Source organism: Pseudophryne corroboree, chromosome 3, assembly GCF_028390025.1.
Source record: "Pseudophryne corroboree isolate aPseCor3 chromosome 3, aPseCor3.hap2, whole genome shotgun sequence".
Classification (NCBI taxonomy): domain Eukaryota; kingdom Metazoa; phylum Chordata; class Amphibia; order Anura; family Myobatrachidae; genus Pseudophryne; species Pseudophryne corroboree.
Genome location: NC_086446.1, coordinates 664,220,875 through 664,242,482, shown reverse-complemented (window position 1 = coordinate 664,242,482; position 21,608 = coordinate 664,220,875). Strand labels below are relative to the sequence as shown.

The 21,608-nt window shown below is 44.6% G+C and overlaps 1 protein-coding gene across 2 annotated transcripts in view; it reads right to left on the bottom strand.

Moving 5' to 3' along the window:
* Positions 1 to 21,608, bottom strand: part of SPADH (spermadhesin family member) — a 168,558-nt gene that overhangs the window by 12,629 nt on the left and 134,321 nt on the right. For both annotated transcript variants that reach the window (XM_063961877.1, XM_063961878.1), the window contains one exon: positions 17,036 to 17,211. In XM_063961877.1, the coding sequence (XP_063817947.1) occupies positions 17,036 to 17,211 (176 nt within the window). The remainder of the gene's footprint in view (positions 1 to 17,035; positions 17,212 to 21,608) is intronic.

Below are 21,608 nucleotides of genomic sequence, written 5' to 3'. Positions count from 1 at the left end.
CGTATAATTGCAGTGATCCTGCCATATAAATCCAGTGATCCTGCCATATAAATCCAGTGATCCTGCTGTATAATTCTAGTGATCCTCCCGTATAATTCCTGTGGTACTAGTGTATAAATCCAGTGATCCTGCCATATATGGCCATTGATAATGCCGTATATGTCCAGCGGTACCTCCGTATAAATCCAGTGATCCTGCCGTATAATTCCAGTGATCCTGCCATATAATTCCAGTGATCCTGCCATATAATTCCAGTGATCCTGCCATATAATTCCATCTAAGTCCATATAATTCCATATAAGTCCCGTCCAGTGGTGCTGCCATATAAGTTCATTGGTGCTGTCCTGTGCTGTATATTATTTACTCCAAATAAAGGGGTTATTAATATTTAATCCAAATAATTTTCACAGGGTTTGCCCTGTGTGGTGTAGAGGTACGCTCTCCTGTACCGCATATTGATATATAAAACTCCCAAAAAATAATGGAGAACAAAAATTTGTAGTATAAAATAGGGAAATATCAAGAACCACTTCCTCCTAGTGCTGAAGCTGTTGCCACTAGTCATGACATAGACGATGAAATGCCATCAACATCGTCTGCCAAGGCCAATGCACAATGTGATAGTAGAGGGCATGTAAAATCCAAAAAGCCAAAGTGCAGTAAGAAGACCTAAAAAAAGAAATGTTAGGAATAGGGTACTAGGGTTGGTGCAGCAGATTGGGTAAGAGTATTAGGGTAAGGTTAAGGAATTAGGGATAAATTATTAGGGTTGATGTAGGGTTTATCAGCTTGAGTTCCGGGTTGGGTTTGGGGTTAGGGTTGAGTTAGGGTCAGCATTATAGTAAGGATGCTATGCATTCTTGATTTACCAATACTAAGGGGCAGATTTATCAACTAGCGATATTCTTATTATCACTTGTCGGTTTACTTTAAATGTGACACAGGTTTTAAGAATACTTCCAAGGGCCTGATTAAGATTTGTGCACAATGCCAGTGTTCACGCAACTGAGTGATTATCAGATACCACCTGCAATCAGGAACAAAAATATAGGCCCTCATTCCGAGTTGTTCGCTCGGAGTTTTTCATCGCATCGCAGTGAGAATTCTCTTAGTGCGCATGCGCAATGTTCGCACTGCGACTGCGCCAAGTAACTTTACTATGATGAAAGTAAGTTTACTCACGGCTTTTTCATCGCTCCGACGTTCGCATTGTGATTGACAGGAAATGGGTGTTACTGGGCGGATGCACGGCGTTTTAGGGGCGTGTGGCTGAAAACGCTACCGTTTCCGGAAAAAACGCAGGAGTGGCCGGGGAAACGGTGGGTGTGCCTGGGCGAACGCTGGGTGTGTTTATGACGTCAGCCAGGAACGACAAGCACTGAAATGATCGCACAGGCAGAGTAAGTCTGAAGCTACTCAAAAACTGCTAACTCGTTTGTGATCGCAATATTGCGCATACATCGGTTGCACATTTAAGAAGCTAAGATTCACTCCCAGTAGGCGGCGGCTTAGCGTGTGTAACTCTGCTACATTCGCCTTGCGAGCGAACAACTCGGAATGAGGGCCATAGTGTTATGGATTGTTTGCAGAAGGGGGGGTTCCCAAACTGGTATCTTGCCTTGGCCCTATGAGTTCTAAATCCTGCTCTGGCGCTCACAGCTTATACCTTCGTCTCTCAGTCTTAAGACTCAGCTGTTTGGTAAGTATTGCTTAGTAATGTGAACGTATATTACCCAGTGCCGAGCCAGTCAGCCTACTGGAGATGAGGTGAGACTCGCTGTCCACAGCGTCCTTGCTGATGATTCATGCTCTGCTAAACCTGCCACCCCTGATTTTGGTCTGTAAGGTGTAATCATCCCAGCGCTGGTGCCCTCAAACACACTAATCTATAACTTGCTGCACTGTTAGATGTAGTTGCAGGCGCTGCTGATTCAGCATGCTGGCTGGCTCCCCTCACTGCTGGTAACTTCCATAAACGTCATCCAATGAAACGTGGCTTAACAGCTTTTTGTCTCATCTCCTCACTAAGCGCTAGGGGCCAGTGCTTCTCCTGTGAAAGAGCCACCGGGCACCGTTCGGTAACAAAATCTCAGTGGGTGCTTGGAAATGGAGAAGGCAGCAGTGGCTCCCTCCACTCCGCCGTATATGTCCAGTGGTACTGCCATATATGTCCAGTGAACCTGCTATATATGTCCATTGATAGTTACTGCCGTATATGTCCAGCGGTACTGCCATATAAATCCAGTGATCCTGCCGTATAATTCCAGTGATCCTACATTATAATTCCAGTGATCCTGCCATATATGTCTATTGATACTGCCGTATATGTCAAGCAGTACTGCCGTATAAATGCAGTGATCCTGCCGTATAATTCCAGTGGTACTGACATATAAATCCAGTGATCCTGCCGTATAATTACAGTGGTACTGGCGTATAAGTCCAGTCCAGTGATACTGCCGTATATATCCAGTGATACTGCTGTATTTGTCCATTGATACTGCTGTATATGTCCACCGGTACTGCTGTATATGTCCAGTGATACTGCCGTATAATTCCAGTGTTCCTGCCGTATAATTGCAGTGATCCTGCCATAAATGTCCATTGATATTGCAGTATATGTCCAGCGGTACTGCCGTATAAATCCAGCGATCCTGCCGTATAACTACAGTGATGCTGCCATATAATTGCAGTGATCCTGCCGTATAAGTGCAGTGATCCTGCCGTATAAGTGCAGTGATCCTGCCGTATAAATCCAGTGATCCTGCCGTATAATTCCAGTGGTACTGGCGTGTAAGTAAAGTGATCCTGCCGTATAAATCCAGGTATCCTGCCATATAATTCCAGTGATCCTGTCATATATGTCCATTGATACTGCTGTATATGTCCAGTGGTACTGCCGTATAAATGCAGTGATCCTGCCATATAATTCCAGTGGTACTGGCATATAAATCCAGTGATCCTGCCATATAATTACAGTGGTACTGGCGTATAAGTCCAGTCCAGTGATACTGCCGTATATAATCCAATGATACTGCCGTATTTGTCCATTGATACTGCTGTATATGTGTACACCGGTACTGCCGTATATGTCCAGCGGTACTGCTGTATAAATCTAGTGATCCTGCTGTATAATTCCAGTGCTCCTGCTGTATAAATGCAGTGATCCTGCTATACATGTCCATTGATACTGACGTATATGTCCAGCGGTACTGCCGTATAAATCCAGTGATGCTGCCATATAATTGCAGTGATCCTGCCGTATAAGTGCAGTAATCCTGCCGTATAAATCCAGTGATCCTGCCGTATAAATCCAGTGGTACTGGCGTATAAATTCAGTGATACTGCTGAATAATTCCAGTGATGCTGCCGTATAAATGCAGTGATCCTGCCGTATAATTCCAGTGATACTGCCATATAATTGCAGTGATCCTGCCGTATAATTCCAGTGATACTGCCATATAATTGCAGTGATCCTGCCGTATAAATGCAGTAATCCTGCTTTATAAATCCAGTGATCCTGCTGTATAATTCGAGTGATGCTGCCATATAATTGCAGTGATCCTGCCGTATAAATCCAGTGATACTGCCGTATAATTCTAGTGATCCTCCCATATAATTACAGTGGTACTGGCGTATAAATTCAGTGATCCTGCCGTATAATTCTAGTGATCCTCCCATATAATTACAGCGGTACTGCCGTATAAATCCAGTGATCCTGCCGTATAAATCCAGTGATCCTGCCGTATAAATCCAGTGATGCTGCCATATAATTGCAGTGATCCTGTCGCATAAATGCAGTAGTCCTGCTTTATAAATCCAGTGATCCTGCCGTCTAATTTCAGTGATGCTGCCATATAATTGCAGTGATCCTGTCGTATAAGTCCAGTGATCCTGCCGTATAATTCTAGTGATCCTCCCATATAATTACAGTGGTACTGGCGTATAAATCTAGTGATCCTGCCGTATAATTCTAGTGATCCTCCCATATAATTACAGCGGTACTGCCGTATAAATCCAGTGATTCTGCCGTATAATTCCAGTGATGCTGCCATATAATTGCAGTGATCCTGCCGTATAAATGCAGTAATCCTGCTGTATAAATCCAGTGATCCTGTCGTATAATTCGAGTGATGCTGCCATATAATTGCAGTGATCACTCCGTATAAGTCCAGTGATCCTGCCGTATAATTCTAGTGATTCTCTCATATAATTACAGTGGTACTGGCGTATAAATCTAATGATCCTGCTGTATAATTTCAGTGGTCCTGCCGTATAAATCCAGTGATCCTGCCATATAACTCCAGTGGTACTGGCGTAAAATTCCAGTGGTACTGCCGTATAAGTTCAGTGATACTGTGGAATAATTCCAGTGATGCTGCCGTATAATTGCAGTGATCCTGCCATATAAGTCCAGTGATCCTGCTGTATAATTCTAGTGATTATCCCGTATAATTCCAGTGGTACTTGCGTATAAGTCTAGTGATTCTGCCTTATAATTCCAGTGATCCTGCCGTATAATTGCAGTGATCCTGCCATATAAATCCAGTGATCCTGCCATATAAATCCAGTGATCCTGCTGTATAATTCTAGTGATCCTCCCGTATAATTCCTGTGGTACTAGTGTATAAATCCAGTGATCCTGCCATATATGGCCATTGATAATGCCGTATATGTCCAGCGGTACCTCCGTATAAATCCAGTGATCCTGCCGTATAATTCCAGTGATCCTGCCATATAATTCCAGTGATCCTGCCATATAATTCCATCTAAGTCCATATAATTCCATATAAGTCCCGTCCAGTGGTGCTGCCATATAAGTTCATTGGTGCTGTCCTGTGCTGTATATTATTTACTCCAAATAAAGGGGTTATTAATATTTAATCCAAATCATTTTCACAGGGTTTGCCCTGTGTGGTGTAGAGGTACGCTCTCCTGTACCGCATATTGATATATAAAACTCCCAAAAAATAATGGAGAACAAAAATTTGTAGTATAAAATAGGGAAATATCAAGAACCACTTCCTCCTAGTGCTGAAGCTGTTCCCACTAGTCATGACATAGACGATGAAATGCCATCAACATCGTCTGCCAAGGCCAATGCACAATGTGATAGTAGAGGGCATGTAAAATCCAAAAAGCCAAAGTGCAGTAAGAAGACCTAAAAAAAGAAATGTAAATGGTCTGAGGAGAAATGTAAACTTGCCAATATGCCATTTATGACACGGAGTGGCAAGGAACGGCTAAGGCCCTTGCCTATGTTCATGACTAGTGGTTCAGCTTCACATGATGATGGAAACCCTTATCCTCCCACCAGAAAAATTAAAAGAGTTAAGCTGGCAAAAGCACTACAAAGAACTGTGCGTTCTAAGATGGTATCACAAATCCCCAAGGAGAGTCCTAGTGTGTCGGCAGTTGCGATGCCTGACCTTCCCAACACTGGACAGGAAGAGGTGGCTCCTTCCACCATGTGCACGCGCTCTGCAAGCACAGGAAGTAGCACCCACAGCCTAGTTTCTGATATTCAAATTGAAGATGTCACTATTGAAGTACACCAGGATGAGGATATGTCCACTGACACCTAAATCCCTTCTTCCTCTTGTACCCAAGCTCCTGCAAGCCTCAGTCAGGAACGTCAGTAGTCCTGCAGGCCATGTCACTGTCAAGACAGAGGAGTCCTCTCCTAACCGGGATTCCTCCGGAGGATCCTTGAGTGGTAAGCCTGCTGTTGCTGCCGCTGCTGCTGTTGTTGCTGCTGGCAGTCGATCGTCATCCCAGATGGAAAGTCGGAAGACCACTTGTACTACTTCAAGTAAGCAATTGACTGTCCAACAGTCCTTTGTGAGGAAGATGAAATATGACAGCAGTCATCCTTTTGCAAAGCGGATAACTGAGGTCTTGACAGCTATGTATGTGTTAAACGTGCGTCCGGTATCCGCCATTAGTTCAGTGGTACTTAGAGAATTGTTTGAGGTACTGTGTCCATGGTATCAAATCCCATCTAGGTTCTACTTCACTAGGCAGGCGATACCGAGAATGTACAGAGACATCAGAAAAAGTGTCCTCAGTGTCCTAAAAAAATGCAATTGTACCCACTGTCCACTTAACCACGGACATGTGGACAAGTGGAACAGGGCAGACTAAGGACTATATGACTGTGAAAGCCCACTGGATAGAAGTATGGCCTCCCGCAGCAACAACAGCAGCGGCACCAGTAGCAGTATCTCGCAAATGCCAACTCGTTCCTAGGCAGGCTACGCTATGTATCACTGCTTTCTGTAAGAGGCACACCGCTGACAACCTCTTACGGAAACTGAGGGACATCATTGCACAATGGCTTACCCCATTAAGAGTCTCCTGGGGATTTGTGATTTCAAACACCACCACCAATATTGGTGGTCATTCCGAGTCGTTCGCTCGGTAAGTTTCATCGAATCGCAGCGATTTTCCGCTTAGTGTGCATGCGCAATGTCCGCACTGCGACTGCGCCTAGTAATTTTGCTATGAAGTTTGGATTTTTACTCATGGCTTATTCTTCGCTCAGGCGATCGTAATGTGATTGACAGGAAATGGGTGTTACTGGGCGGAAACAAGCCGTTTTATGGGCGTGTGGGAAAAAACGCTACCGTTTCCGGAAAAAACGCAGGAGTGGCTGGAGAAACGGGGGAGTGTCTGGTCGAACGCTGGGTGTGTTTGTGACGCCAAACCAGGAACGACAAGCACTGAACTGATCGCAGATGCCGAGTAAGTCTGAAGCTACTCTGAAACTGCTAAGAAGTTTGTAATCGCAATATTGCGAATACATCGTTCGCAATTTTAAGATGGTAAGATTCACTCCCAGTAGGTGGCGGCTTAGCGTGAGCAACTCTGCTAAAATCGCCTTGCGAGCGAACAACTCGGAATGACCACCATTGTGCATGCATTACATCTGGGCAAATTCCAGCACGTCCCATGGTGGTCATTCCGAGTTGTTCGCTCGCAAGGCGATTTGAGCAGAGTTGCTCACGCTAAGCCGCCACCTACTGGGAGTGAATCTTACCATCTTAAAATTGCGAACGATGTATTCGCAATATTGCGATTACAAACTTCTTAGCAGTTTCAGAGTAGCTTCAGACTTACTCGGCATCTGCGATCAGTTCAGTGCTTGTCGTTCCTGGTTTGACGTCACAAACACACCCAGCGTTCGCCCAGACACTCCCCCGTTTCTCCAGCCACTCCTGCGTTTTTTCCCACACGCCCATAAAACGACCTGTTTCCGCCCAGAAACACCCATTTCCTGTCAATCACACTACGATCGCCTGAGCGATGAAAAAGCTGTGAGTAAAAATACTAACTTCATAGCCAAATTACTTGGCGCAGTCGCAGTGCGGACATTGCGCATGCGCACTAAGCGGAAAATCACTGCGATGCGATGAAACTTACAGAGCGAACGACTCGGAATGACCACCCATGTTTTGCACATACAATTAATTTGGTGGTGCAGATTTTTTTTTTTAAAGTGACAGGGGCATGCAGGAGATGCTGTCGGTGGCCAAAAATTACGGGCCACTTTCGGCATTCAGCCACTGCGTGCCGAAGACAGGAGCACCATCAATCACACCTGAACCTGCTCTGCCATCACCTGAAGCAAAAGATGGTAACGAGGTGGAATTCAACACTGTATATACTTCAGAAGATGGAGGAGCAGAAAAAGGCCATTCAAGCCTATACATCCACCTACGATATAGGCAAAGGATGGGGAATGCACCTGACTCAAGCGCAGTGGAGAATGATTTCCATCTTGTGCAAGGTTCGCCAACCCTTCGAACTTTCCACACGTGAAGTCAGTTCAGACACTGCCAGCTTGAGTCAGGTCATTCCCCTCATCAGGCTTTTGCAGAAGCAGCTGGAGAAATTGAAGGAGGAGTTAAGATGGAGCGATTCCGCAAAGTATGTGGGTCTTGTGGATGGAGCCCTACATTTGCTTTGCCAGGAATCAAGGGTGGTCAATCTGTTGAAATCAGAGCACCACATTTTGGCCATCGTGCTCAATCCTAGGTTTCAATCCTACGTTGTATCTCTCTTTCCGGAAGACACAAGTCTGCAGAGGTTCAAAGACCTGCTGGTAAGAAAATTGTCAACTCAAGCGGAACGTGACCCATCCACAGCTCCTCCTTCACTTTCTCCCGAAATTGGGACTGCAAGGAAAAGGATAAGATTTCCTAGCCCACCCACTGGCGGTGACGCAGGGCAGTCAGGAGCAAGTGCTGACATCTGGTCCGGACTGAAGGACCTGCCAATGATTACTTCCATGTCTACTGTCACTGCATATGATTCTGTCACCATTGAAAGAATGGTGGAGGATAATATGAGTGACAGCATCCAAGTAGGCATGTCAGACAGTCCGTATGTATACTGGCAGAAAAAAGAGGCAATTTGGATGCCCTTGCACAAACTGGCTTTATTTTACCTAAGTTGCCCCCCTCCAGTGTGTACTCCGAAAGAGTGTTTAGTGCAGCCAGTAACCTTGTCAGTGATCGGCGTAGGAGGTTACTTCCACAAAATGTGGAGAAGAGGATGTTCATCAAAATTAATTATAAATTCCTCCAGAAAGACCTTTACCAGCAATTGTTTCCAGAAAGTAAACAGGGACCTGTGATGGTGGATTCTAGTGCGGACGAACTAATACCCTGTAAGGAGGATGATGTACACAGTGAAAGGGGTGAGCAATCTGAGGATGAGGATAAGGTCGACATCTTGCCTCTGTAGAGCCAGTTTGTGCAAGGAGAGATCGATTGCTCCTTTTTTGGTGGGGGCCCAAACCAACCAGTCATTTCAGCCACATTCGTGTGGCAGACCCTGTCGCTGAAATGATTGGTTTGTTAAAGTGTGCATTTCCTGCGTATACAACATAAGGGTGGGGCCCAAAGACAATTCCATCTTGCACCTCTCTTTTTTTCTTTTCTTTGTACCATGTGCTGTTTGGGGCCAAGTTTTTTTAAGTGCCATCCTGTCTGCCACTCCTAGGTGGGCAGGTGTTTGTGCCGCACACTTGTATCGCTTAGCTTAGTCATACAGCTACCTTATTGCACATCTTTTACTTCTTTTCATGATGTGCTATTTGGGGCCTAGTTTTTTAAGTGTCATCCTGTCTGCTACTGCAGTGCCACTCCTAGATGGGCCAGGTGTTTGTGCCGCACACTTGTGTCGCTTAGCTTAGTCATACACCTCGGTTCAACCTTTTGGTCTAAAAACAATATTGTGAGGTGTTCAGAATAGACTGGAAATGAGTGGAAATGAATGTTATTGAGGTTAATAATACTGTAGGAGCAAAATTACCCACAAATTCTTGATTTTAGCTGTTTCTATGTTTTTTTCAAAAATCATCCAGATCCAAAACCAAAACACGAAAGGGTGGTTTTGGCAAAACCAATCCAGATCCAAAACATGAGGATGGAACCAGAACCAAAACCAAAACACAAAACACGTAAAGTGCCCGCCACACATCTCTATTTAATTTCCGGTAATTTTATGTACATCTTGACCACCTCACAGCTCACAATATTGTTTCACCAATATTGGCCATAAGCTGCAGCGAGCTGGCTTGCTACTTAGTGACAGAGCAGTTACACAAACACACGGCAGTATCGCATATCTATGAAACATTGGGCCTAATTTAGACCTGATTGCTCCTCTGCGATCAGATAGCCGCTGCCCATTGAGAGTGAAAATCTGCCTCGTGCAAGTGTGCGAATGCATGTGTACACCGTGCGAAAACTTCACCAGACTGTGGACAGCTGCAAATCCGTTCACAACAGACTCACCATCAAATTATTTTTCCAGTCTGTGCATAGCCCAGGACTTACTCCTACAGTGCAATACAAACATGCTGATCAGGGCCGGAGCTGATGTCACACACCCTCCCTGAAAACGCATAGAAATGCCTGCGTTTTTCCTGACACTCCCAGAAAACAGCCAGTTACCACCCATAAATGTCCGCTTCCTGTCAATCACCTTCCATACACCTAGCGATTGCAATTTTTGCACCATTCTATTGCTGTTTGTCGTCATGCTCGCGCATAGCAGTGCATTCGCATGCGAGTCATTCCATAATCAGCCGCTCTGCGATTTCGCACAACAGTAATCAGGTCTGAATTAGGTCCTTTGCCACAGCGTACTGGTAAACAGTGCACAGAACAGTACAAACAATAGATCTATGGCCAAGATGTAATGGCCGGTGAGTTTGCAGAAATGAGCGACTCTTACGGACATAGCTGAAAAAGTCAGGCATTTTGCAAAGTCAGGCATTTTGCAAAGTCAGCCAATGTACTAGCGGCTGAGTACATTAAAACTTGGCTACTTTACAGCAGCTGGGAAAAAGTCAGATCCAAATGTTTTGCCTATGTTAAACATACAACTCCAGTGGCAAACGCAGGATTTGCATGGGGGGGTTTCCAGAACTGGGTGGAGCCAATCACGGGGGTGGGGACTGAGGTGACCCACTATATGCTGGGTCCGTAAAACTAGTGTGTCTGTGTGTGTGTATATATATATATATATATATATATACACATATCTACACATATATATACCGTGTATGTGTATATATATATATATATATATATATATACACACACATACATATACACATATACATAGCATATTAAACATGCATACATATATATACACATACAGTACAAGTATGTATACACATGTATATATATCATATGTGTGTGTTTATATGTATGTATGTATATACATGTGTGTGTGTGTGTATATATATATATATATATATATATATGCACATGAATATATATGTACTATAATAAAAATAAAGTAAACTTTTATTGCACTTACAAGTGCCACCAGGAAGGAAGCTGGCTGCAGAGGACGCTAGACAGCCATTAATAATACTCATGCAGTAAAAAAAAAATAAAAAAAAATCTTTTTTTAGTGGAGGGGGTTTATGGGTACTCGGAAACCCCCCCTGGGTGCGCCACTGAACTCGGCCAATGTAATGTTGTCCAAGTTTGGAAATCTCATACAAAACAGCTCTACAAAGTTGGTCATAAATAGACCTGTTTTTTGGGGGGGCGAGCTGTATTTGACAATATTCAAAATCAATTATAAGTACAAAATCACAGCACATTTACAGCAAAAAAAATGTAAACAATTATTTCTAACCTTAAAAACAAAAATAAATACTTTGAACTCTCAAAATAGTCCATACATGTACATGTAATATTTGCATATTTGCACATTTTTCTCCCGAAAATGCGCCTTAGATGCAAAATTATGTTATTAGGACACACCAACAACTTTTGCTTATTAAATGATATGCAACATGACTATAACATGGCAGTAAGAAGCTGATTGGCTGGTACTTTTATTGGCTCTTCCTACTATATCATTCTCAAACACTTAGTACATATCCCCCAAAGAGAGATATATACAGAGAGATATAAAGTGCATCCGGAAAGTATTCACAACGCTTACCTTTTTCCACATTTTGTTATGTTACAGCCTTATTCCAAAATGGAATAAATAATTTTTTCCCTCAAAATTCTACACACAATACCCCATAATGAGAATGTGATAAAAAGTTTTTGGAGATTTCTGCAACTTTATTTAAAAAAAAACAACTAAGAAATCACATTATGTAAGTATTCACAGCCTTTGCCATGAAGCTCAAAATTGAGCTCAAGTGCATCCTGTTTCCACTGATCAGCCTTGAGATGTTCCTATAGCTTAATTGGAGTCCACCTGTGGTAAATTCAGTTGATTGGACATGATTTGGAAAGGTCTCACACTTGACAGTGCATGTCTGAGCACAAACCAAGCATGAAGTCAAAGGAATTGTCTGTAGACCTCCGAGACAGGATTGTCTCGAGGCACAAATCTGGGGAAGGGTACAGAAAAATATCTGCTGCTTTGAAGGTCAAATCACCCAAGATCGGCCTTTAGTAAATGTAAGTGCTGGTATATTCAGCCTGTGTCACCCCTGTGGAAGTTTCCTGCACAGGAAGTGGTCAAAACCTATTGGGCAGGATACATCAACCTGCCATTTTCTGAGATTTGGCCACTTACCACAAATGCACCATGCTCCGGAATGCAATACATTCTGGAGCTTGAATTTAAACCCTATGGACTTCTCTCTGCATTTCCCTCTTAGAGGAATTCAAGTGAATCCCTTCCAGCATCCAACATTGCATGTGCAACACTCAACGCAGGACTCTGGGTCCTTAAACCCAGACATTTTATTCAAGCATACAGTGTTAGTAAACTCTGTTGTGTTTGCAATGAGTGGCAGAATGCATTGGTTTCAAAATGCCATTTGTATGCGTCATGCATTCCATCCCCGGGAGAGCTTTCCATTGCTTTAATATTCATATGGCTTTAGTAAATGTCAATATGCATGCGATGAGTGGCAGGATGCAGTGCATTAAAAATGCAATGCTTGATACATCCCGCCCAGTGGGGGTCATTCTGACCTGATCGCACGCTGCCGTTCATCGCAGCGCAGCGATCAGGTCAGAAGTGCGCATGCGCCAGTGCCGCAGTGCGCCGGCGCATGGCTGACGTTACCTAGCGATCACCTCTGCCTGATTGACAGGCAGAGGAGGTCGCTGGGTGGGAGGGGCATGACAATGGTTTTCTTTTTATCACAGGCAAGAACTGTTGCCACTGATGGCTGACTTACTTTGACACAAACAGCATCCTCATCATCAACATCCTCATCATAAACATCCTCATTTGTATCAGATACACAAATATCCTGCTTATCCTGTTGCACTTACACAGTAGCATCCTTATTTTCTATATCACCTTCTTTATTTGTACTGCTCATCCTCACATGGTCAGAGGGTACAGAAATGGTGGAAGGAGGCTTCTCTACAAGTACAGTGTCAGAAATGTCAGACTCACACATAGTTGTCGTGGACACCCCTATACTCTCCTCAGGGATGTTCTTCAGCTTTAATGTTCTTTTTTTCTGCTGTAAGCGTTCCCTTCATTATTAGAGGTGATGTTTTCTTTAACATTGTGAATACAGGTTGAGTCTCCCTTATCCAAAATGCTTGGGACCAGAGGTATTTTGGATATCGGATTTTTCTGTATTTTGGAATAATTGCATACCATAATGAGATATCAAAGCGATGGGACCTAAGTCTAAGCACAGAATGCATTTATGTTTCATATACACCTTATACACACAGCCTGAAGGTCATTTTAGCCAATATTTTTAATAACTTTGTGCGTTAAACAAAGTGTGTGTATATTCACAAAATTCAGTTATGTTTCATATATACCTTATACACACAGCCTGAAGGTCATTTAATACAATATTTTTAATAACTTTGTGTATTAAACAAAGTTTGTGTACATTGAGCCATCAAAAAACAAAGTTTTCACTATCTCACTCTCACTCAAAAGATTCCGTATTTCGGAATATTCCGTATTTCGGAATATTTGGATATGGGATACTCAACCTGTATTATTTACATTTCTTAAACTTTATATCCCATGGACTACCTCTAGATGATGTTGAAGTACTGACATGACTATCAGCAGCTGCAGCACTAGTACTGGGTTGCTGCTCCTGCTCTTCCGTTGCTTAGTAATGGTGGTACCTGATCAACAATATTTTGGAACACACCTGAAGAACACACTCTACATCTCACAGTGCTTTTAGTAATGGTGGCACCTAATGAATATCATTTTACAACACAGTGGCTGAGCCTGAACACACAATTTTTTTTGTTTTTATTTTTAACACATTGCAACTCACAGTGCTTCCAGTAATAGCACCTAAAAAAACTTCATTTTTTAATAGTTTTATTTCACATTTTTTGACATGGTGCATGCCCTGAACATACAACATAGTGCCTCACAGTGCTGCAGACTACAGTCCACAGTGCCTCTTTGTTTTTTAATGACAAAGTACCCCTTTCAGTTATAATAATACAGAGCTCCTACTGGCTATTTTTAATACTAGACACAGTGTCCCTTTAAACATACTTCCCAACATATAAGACCCATGGGGATGGACATCTGCGTGCGCCCGCCCTAAAAGGGGAATTGGCCTATGGAAAAGGCGTGGCTTCAAGGGAGAGCTGGAGATCATGAGCCACGCCCCCTGTTTTCATCACTGAGGAGGCATGCCCAGCATTTTGTGAGCTGCTGGCATGCCCATAGGCAAACGCAGGGGGTTCCCAGAAACGCCCCTCTTATTGGCCAGTGGCTCAAATGATAACAAATGTAGCATATAATACGATTACTAGAGCTGTCGCCACATCATGCAGTGTAAAGGACAGAGCATTGCTGCGGCACATGCCCAGTGGTAGTACCTTCTTCTGCCAAGTTTGCTGTGAGTGCGGATCTGAGTGCTCAATCAGTGTTCTGGACTAGAGAGTAGCTGCCAGGAAGAAGAGACAGGAGCCTTATCATGAGGTGGAAGAATGTGTGCTTAGAAAGTGCAGTTCTGTACTGGGTCTATTATATTTGCATATTTATTTATTATGGGACGTTTAACCTTTTACTGACCACTTATTGTATTTATATTAGTTAAAAATGTTTGATACAGTCTATACTATAGACCAAATATAGTGTTAATTATTAATACTGCTAGTATTTAAAAGACTAATGTGCACATATATGTTCCAGGGTCGGTACTAGGTTCTTCTGCTGCTCCCCCAGATTCCCGTTCATGGGTGGTCATTCCAAGTTGATCGATTGCTGCATTTGTTCGCAGCGCAACGATCAGGCTAAAAAACTGCAGTTCTGCGCATGCATATGCGGCGCAATTCGCACGTGCGACGTACGGGCACAACGAATGATACAGATTTGCACAGGGTCTAGCGATGCATTTCAGTCACACTGGTTGCCGCAGAGTGATTGAAATTAAGTGGGCGTTTCTGGGTGGCAACTGACTGTTTTCAGGGACTGTTTGGAAAAACGCAGACATGCCAGGGAAAATGCAGGAGTGGCTGGGCGGGTGTGTGACGTCACATCCGGAACTGAATAGTCTGAAGTGATCGCAAGCGCTGAGTAGTTTTTGAGCTACTCTCAAACTACACAAATTTTTTTTGCAGGCTCTCTGCAATAAAAACGTTCGCACTTCTGCTAAGATAAAATACACTCCCAGTGGGCGGCGGCATAGTGTTTGGACGGCTGCTAAAAACTGCTAGCGAGCGATCAACTCGGAATGACCCCCATGCTCCAATGTTCTGCAGAGTGGTAGATTGTGGATTGCATTTGGAACCCCCCCCCTAGAAATCCTGCGTTTGCCATTGCATGCCCCCTCTCCCTCTGTCTCCACTAAATAGATGTTGTGCGCATGCAGTGACAGGAGCCTCCCAACTGCCCCCCCCCCCGCGGGACACTGCAGCCCGTGGGTGGGACAGCTGGAGATATGCTTTAAGTATAGTAATGCAGAGCTCCTACTTTTCTTTTTATAACAAATGATGACCCTTTAATACAATACTCCTACTGAAGTTTTTATTATTATCATTATTATTATCATTATTATTATTAATTATTTGACAGTGACACAGTGCACCTTACTGGATTTGCCTTAAGTACACCTGCTCCAGTCCAATTCCTAAGTATCCTAACTTAAGGCGTTTAGTATACTATATGGCTCTGTCTCCCATCCACAACAAGAGACCAACATCTTTCACATCTTGGTGTGTTATTTATTTACTGTATTAATGGTCTAATTCAGCATGGAACGCTGCTCCAACAGCGTTCGCATGCTGATGCCCTCTGCAGGGTGCGCACAAGCAGAAGACGCGCTGCACGTGCGCACACAGTGTGATGTGATGACATCTCACATGTGTGAACACCGGGTGGTCTTCAGTTTGCCGGCTGTCGGGATCCCGGCGCACAGTATACCGGTGCCAGAATCCCGACAGCTGGCATACCCACACTTTTTCTCCCTCTTGGGGATCCACGACCCCCCTGGAGGGAGAATAAATAGAGTGGCGAGCGCATTGAGTCTGCAAGGGGCTCGTTTGCGCTCGCCACGCTGTCGGTATGCTGGTCGCCGGGAGCCCGTCCGCCAGCATACCATACTACACTCTGAACACCTCTGCCTGATTGACAAGCAGAGATGTTGGCGGCGCGGGAGGGGTGTTGCGGTGGCGTTTTAGGGGCATCGTGGCAGCATTGGGAGGGCACAGCCTGGACAATGCAGGCCTGTCTGGAACGATTGCGGGGCAGGCCTGGTGGCTGCGTGACATCATGCGTGGCTGCTGCAAGCCAAAATATGGCCGGTAGCCACCTGCCTTCGCAGCTTGGAATGACCCGGCAGACCCCACCTGTAAAGGGTTGTAGATGTCCAATTGTTCGCATATCTACAACCTATGCTGAATTAAGATCTGATCAGCTCCCTTTGAGGGCGATATTTTGCATCTAATATACAGTGCACATTGGAAGGGTTGACCTAGATGCACATTCCATATCCTCCAGTTCCAATCCTCCCCACTTGTTGCTCACTTCTACGTGATGCAAGGAAAAAACAGCAAAGATACTGTTTGAGGAGCTCCACACTACTGTTCTGGAGGCACTCTGTGCACATTGCTAGGGACTGATTGCCCCCACAATCTAAGCTGGCAGCTATAAAATATTGTGTGAATTTGGTCATGTGAAAACTACATTTTGACTCGCTTTTGACCATAAGCAACATCTACATCCCCCTAACACTGCAGAGCTGAAAATCGGTACAAATAAGGTAATGGGCGTGGCCATGGGCAAAGGGGGCATGGCTAAGCAGAGCCCCCATAGGCTTCAATAGGAATGGGAGACACTGAAAACCAGTACATAGTCCCTTTTGGCTGGTACAGGTAATTAAAAAAAGGTACAATTGGAGGGTATGGACCTAGCCTTTGCAGGTCAGATAACTCAGATTTGTTGGATTAACCTAAATTAGAGCCATCATCTCTAATAAAAACACTTCCACCTCTTACACACTTATGCATAAAACTTGTCAAGTTAAAAAGTTTAGTACTTGCATAGGGAACTCATGTGACTTGTACTATGACCACCATAGATCTTTTATTACCTTTTTCACTGTCAGACACCTTTGATAAGGGATGTGAAACTCCAACCAGCCTGAGACAATCCGAGGACGGCACTGTGGATCATTTAGGAAAATGTTACTAGCAGAATGGCCTAAAGTCTCAAGATACCAAGGAGAAACTCGAGCTTCCATGTAATATGGGTTGCAGGAGAGAGTCACTGGAAAGGGAAAATAAGGGTTGTGCTTTACTAAAGCAGGCAATGCATACATATTCACAGATAGTCACACTGAAAGCAATAAGATGAATATACTGTATAAATGTACAGTGTGATTATGATATATATTCGATTTTTTTAACATCACACAACACACAAAAGTATGCAGTGCCTAACAAACATAAAGCACACAGCATTGAAGCAATAGAACACAATAGGAATTAACCTTCTTCACAAATGGCGTTGAAACTGGAGGAGGTGAGATGTACAGTAGCAATCAAAATTCAGGGTTCTGCTTTTGCTTGACCATACTGTAGAATGTCATTCTGTGTATTTGTAAATTTGTATAGTTCCCAGGGTAACCTGTGATGTGACCAGTGTTTGGGATCCCGGCAGTTACCATGTTGACGTCAGGATTCTGCCTGCCTACCAGCCCGACAGTTGCATGCCAACTGACAGGAACTATTCCCACTCGTGGGTGTCCACGACACCAACAGAGTGGGAATAGAACCTGTGGCGAGTGCAGCAAGCACGACAGGGGCTTTGTGGCACTTGCCCCAACCCCCCCACCCCCACCCCCACGGACGGCATTCTGCTGCCAGGGGATCCCGGGGCGGTATGCTGACCGTCAGGATCCCCAGCCCCAACCCATTCTCAGCTCAACACAACTGATAGGAAGGGGGACTGGTAAACCTCATACTTACACCTGCCTCATATTTTCACACACTCACACACACACACACACACACACACACACACACACACACTGGTAAATTTAATAAGCTACTGTATTTGGCACATTTACTAGAGTAAACGGCCGTACAGACTGGGAGATGTGTGGTGAGCGGTCTAGCAAAGACCGCTCAGCACACATCTCCCCCCCCCCCAGGACAATCTAGCACTGGAGATAGCGACGAGCAGGACCACGCATCACTGTCACCGGCACCCCTACACACGGATCAATGTGTTTCTAATTTCTAAGCAATCTAGTCAGATTGCTTAGAAATTAGGTGAGCATCGCTCCATGTGTACCCCCTCAAAGGTCTGTTAATGTTACCTATAGCCTGACACGCCCCACGTTCGGCCAGCCACTCCCCCATTTCTCCAGACACTCCCGCCTGCGTTTTTTAGCACACTCCTGGGAAACGCTCAGTTACCACCCAGAAACGCCCCTTTCCTGTCAATCATTCACCGATCAGCAGAGCGACTGAAATGCACCGCAAAATCCACAGCAAAACTGCTAAGTTTTTAGTTAAATAACTAAGTGCATGCGCCCTGCGTGCCTTGCGCATGCGCAATTAGCAACAAATCGCAGCATAGCAAAAATCGGCAACGAGCGAACAACTCGGAATGACCCCCTGAGCGATACTGCAAATGATATCGCTCAGTGACATCACGCCGTGGCCAGCCCACACATGTAGTTTTGGGCGACATAAGGGGTCATTTTGAGTTGATTGTAGCTGTGCTAAATTTAGCACAGCTACGATCTTCTTCCCTGACATGCGGGGGGACGCCCAGCACAGGGCTAGTCCGCCCCGCATGTCAGCCTGGCTCCCTCCGCAGAAGTGCAAAGGCATTGCACAGCAGCGATGCCTTTGCACAAGAGTAGCTCCCGGCCAGCGCAGCTTTAGCATGCTGGCCGGGAGCTACTCATCGCTCCACGGCCCACGGAAACCGAACCCCCCGAACTTCACCCATTTTACAGGGGTCCGAGGCCGGTTCGAACCTTCCCGCCTTGCTCGGCTAACCCGAGCGCGCCCAAACATCATCATCCCGCTGTCGGATTCTCGCGAGATTCGGATTCTATATAAGCAGCCGCGCGTCGCCGCCATTTTCACTTGTGCATTGGAGATGATAGGGAGAGGGCGTGGCTGGCGTCCTCTCCGTTTATTGTTGAACTTGATTGCTTTATTGCTTAATTGTGGGGAGGACTGGGGAGCAGCTGTTAGGAGGAGTACAGTGCAGAGTTTTGCTGATCAGTGACCACCATTTTCATCCGTTCTCTGCCTGAAAAAAACGCTCCATATCTGTGCTCAGTGTGCTGCATAATATATCTGTGCTCACACTGCTTAATTGTGGGGACTGGGGAGCAGCTGTATTATATAGCAGGAGTACAGTGCAGAGTTTTGCTGACAGTGACCACCAGTATACGTTGTCTGCCTGAAAAACACTCCATATCTGTGCTCAGTGTGCTGCTTTATTGTGGGGACTGGGGACCACCAGTATAATTAATATTATATAGGAGGATTACAGTGCAGAGTGACCACCAGTATACTATATATAGCAGTACGATACGGAAGGCCACTGCTGTGCCTACCTCTGTGTCGTCATTAAGTATACTATCCATCTACATTCTATACCTGTGGTGCATTTTAGTTTTGCAGTTTGCCAACACAGTGACCACCAGTATACTATATATAGCAGTACGATACGGAAGGCCACTGCTTTGCCTACCTCTGTGTCGTCATTAAGTATACTATCCATCTACATTCTATACCTGTGGTGCATTTTAGTTTTGCAGTTTGCCGACACAGTGACCACCAGTATACTATATATAGCAGTACGATACGGAAGGCCACTGCTGTGCCTACCTCTGTGTCGTCATTAAGTATACTATCCATCTACATTCTATACCTGTGGTGCATTTTAGTTTTGCAGTTTGCTGACACAGTGACCACCAGTATACTATATATAGCAGTACGATACGGAAGGCCACTGCTGTGCCTACCTCTGTGTCGTCATTAAGTATACTACATTCTATACCTGTGGTGCATTTTAGTTTTGCAGTTTTCTGACACAGTGACCACCAGTATACTATATATAGCAGTACGATACGGAAGGCCACTGCTGTGCCTACCTCTGTGTCGTCATTAAGTATACTATCCATCTACATTCTATACCTGTGATGCGCCTCTTTTTTTCTTTGCATCATGTGCTGTTTGGGGACAATTTTTTTGAAGTGCCATACTGCCTGATACTGCAGTGCCACTCCTAGATGGGCCAGGTGTTTGTGTCGGCCACTTGTGTCGCTTAGCTTAGTCACACAGCGACCTTGGTGCGCCTCTTTTTTTCTTTGCATCATGTGCTGTTTGGGGACAATTGTTTTGAAGTGCCATCCTGCCTGACACTGCAGTGCCACTCCTAGATAAGCCAGGTGTTTGTGTCGGCCACTTGTGTCGCTTAGCTTAGTCACACAGCGACCTTGGTGCGCCTCTTTTTTTCTTTGCATCATGTGCTGTTTGGGGACAATTGTTTTGAAGTGCCATCCTGCCTGACAATGCAGTGCCACTCCTAGATGGGCCAGGTGTTTGTGTCGGCCACTTGTGTCACTTAGCTTAGCCATCCAGCGACCTCGGTGCAAATTGTAGGACTAAAAATAATATTGTGAGATGTGAGGTGTTCAGAATAGACTGGAAATGAGTGGAAATTATGGTAATTGAGGTTAATAATACTATGGGATCAAAATGACCCCCAAATTCTATGATTTAAGCAGTTTTTTAGGGTTTTTTGAAAAAAACACCCGAATCCAAAACACACCCGAATCCGACAAAAAAATTTCGGTGAGGTTTTGCCAAAACGCGTCCGAATTCAAAACACGGCCGCGGTACCGAACCCAAAACCAAAACACAAAACCCGAAAAATGTCCGGTGCACATCACTAGTTAAAACGCAGCGAGCGCAGTAGGGGCCTGTTCACTCTGCTGCGTTAAAACGCAGCGAGCGAACTGGTCAGAATGACCCCCATAGCCAAAATTGGCCTGCAGGTACAGCTGACAAAGGAGGGAACGCACTTTGGCCGTCATTTGTGGCATACACACTGTGCAATATTTTAGTCAATATCATTCAGAAGGGGGAAAATGAGCGATATTGACTAAAATATTGCACGGTGTGTATGCAACTTTAAGGAACAGAAAAGATCAGTTGGAGACATAAAGCAGGGGATCAGTAGGTGGCTGATTGTAGGGCCTAGGGCCAACAAGAGGGAAAACAAGTGAAAAGCTGTGTCAGAATCACTATAGAGCAGAGGTTCCCAAGGCACCCCAACCGTCCAGGTTTTAACTGTATATCCATGCTTGGCCACAGGTGACATAAAGTAATTAGTACCTCAGTCAATTTGATTTAACCATCTGTGCTGAGCCATGGATATACTTAAAACCTGGACTGTTGGGGTGCCTAAAGGACTGTGTTTTAGAATCTTGGGCATAGAGATAGAGAATTTTGACAGCAGATCAGTACCCCCTTACATAAGAACCACTTGGCCCATCTACTCTGTGTCACAAGCCTACCAGTATATTTTTGAATTGTGGGAGGAAACCAGATTACCTGGTGGAAACCCACAGAAGCACATGGAGAACATACAAACTCCACACAATTAGGTTGATGGAGGGAATCAAACCCATG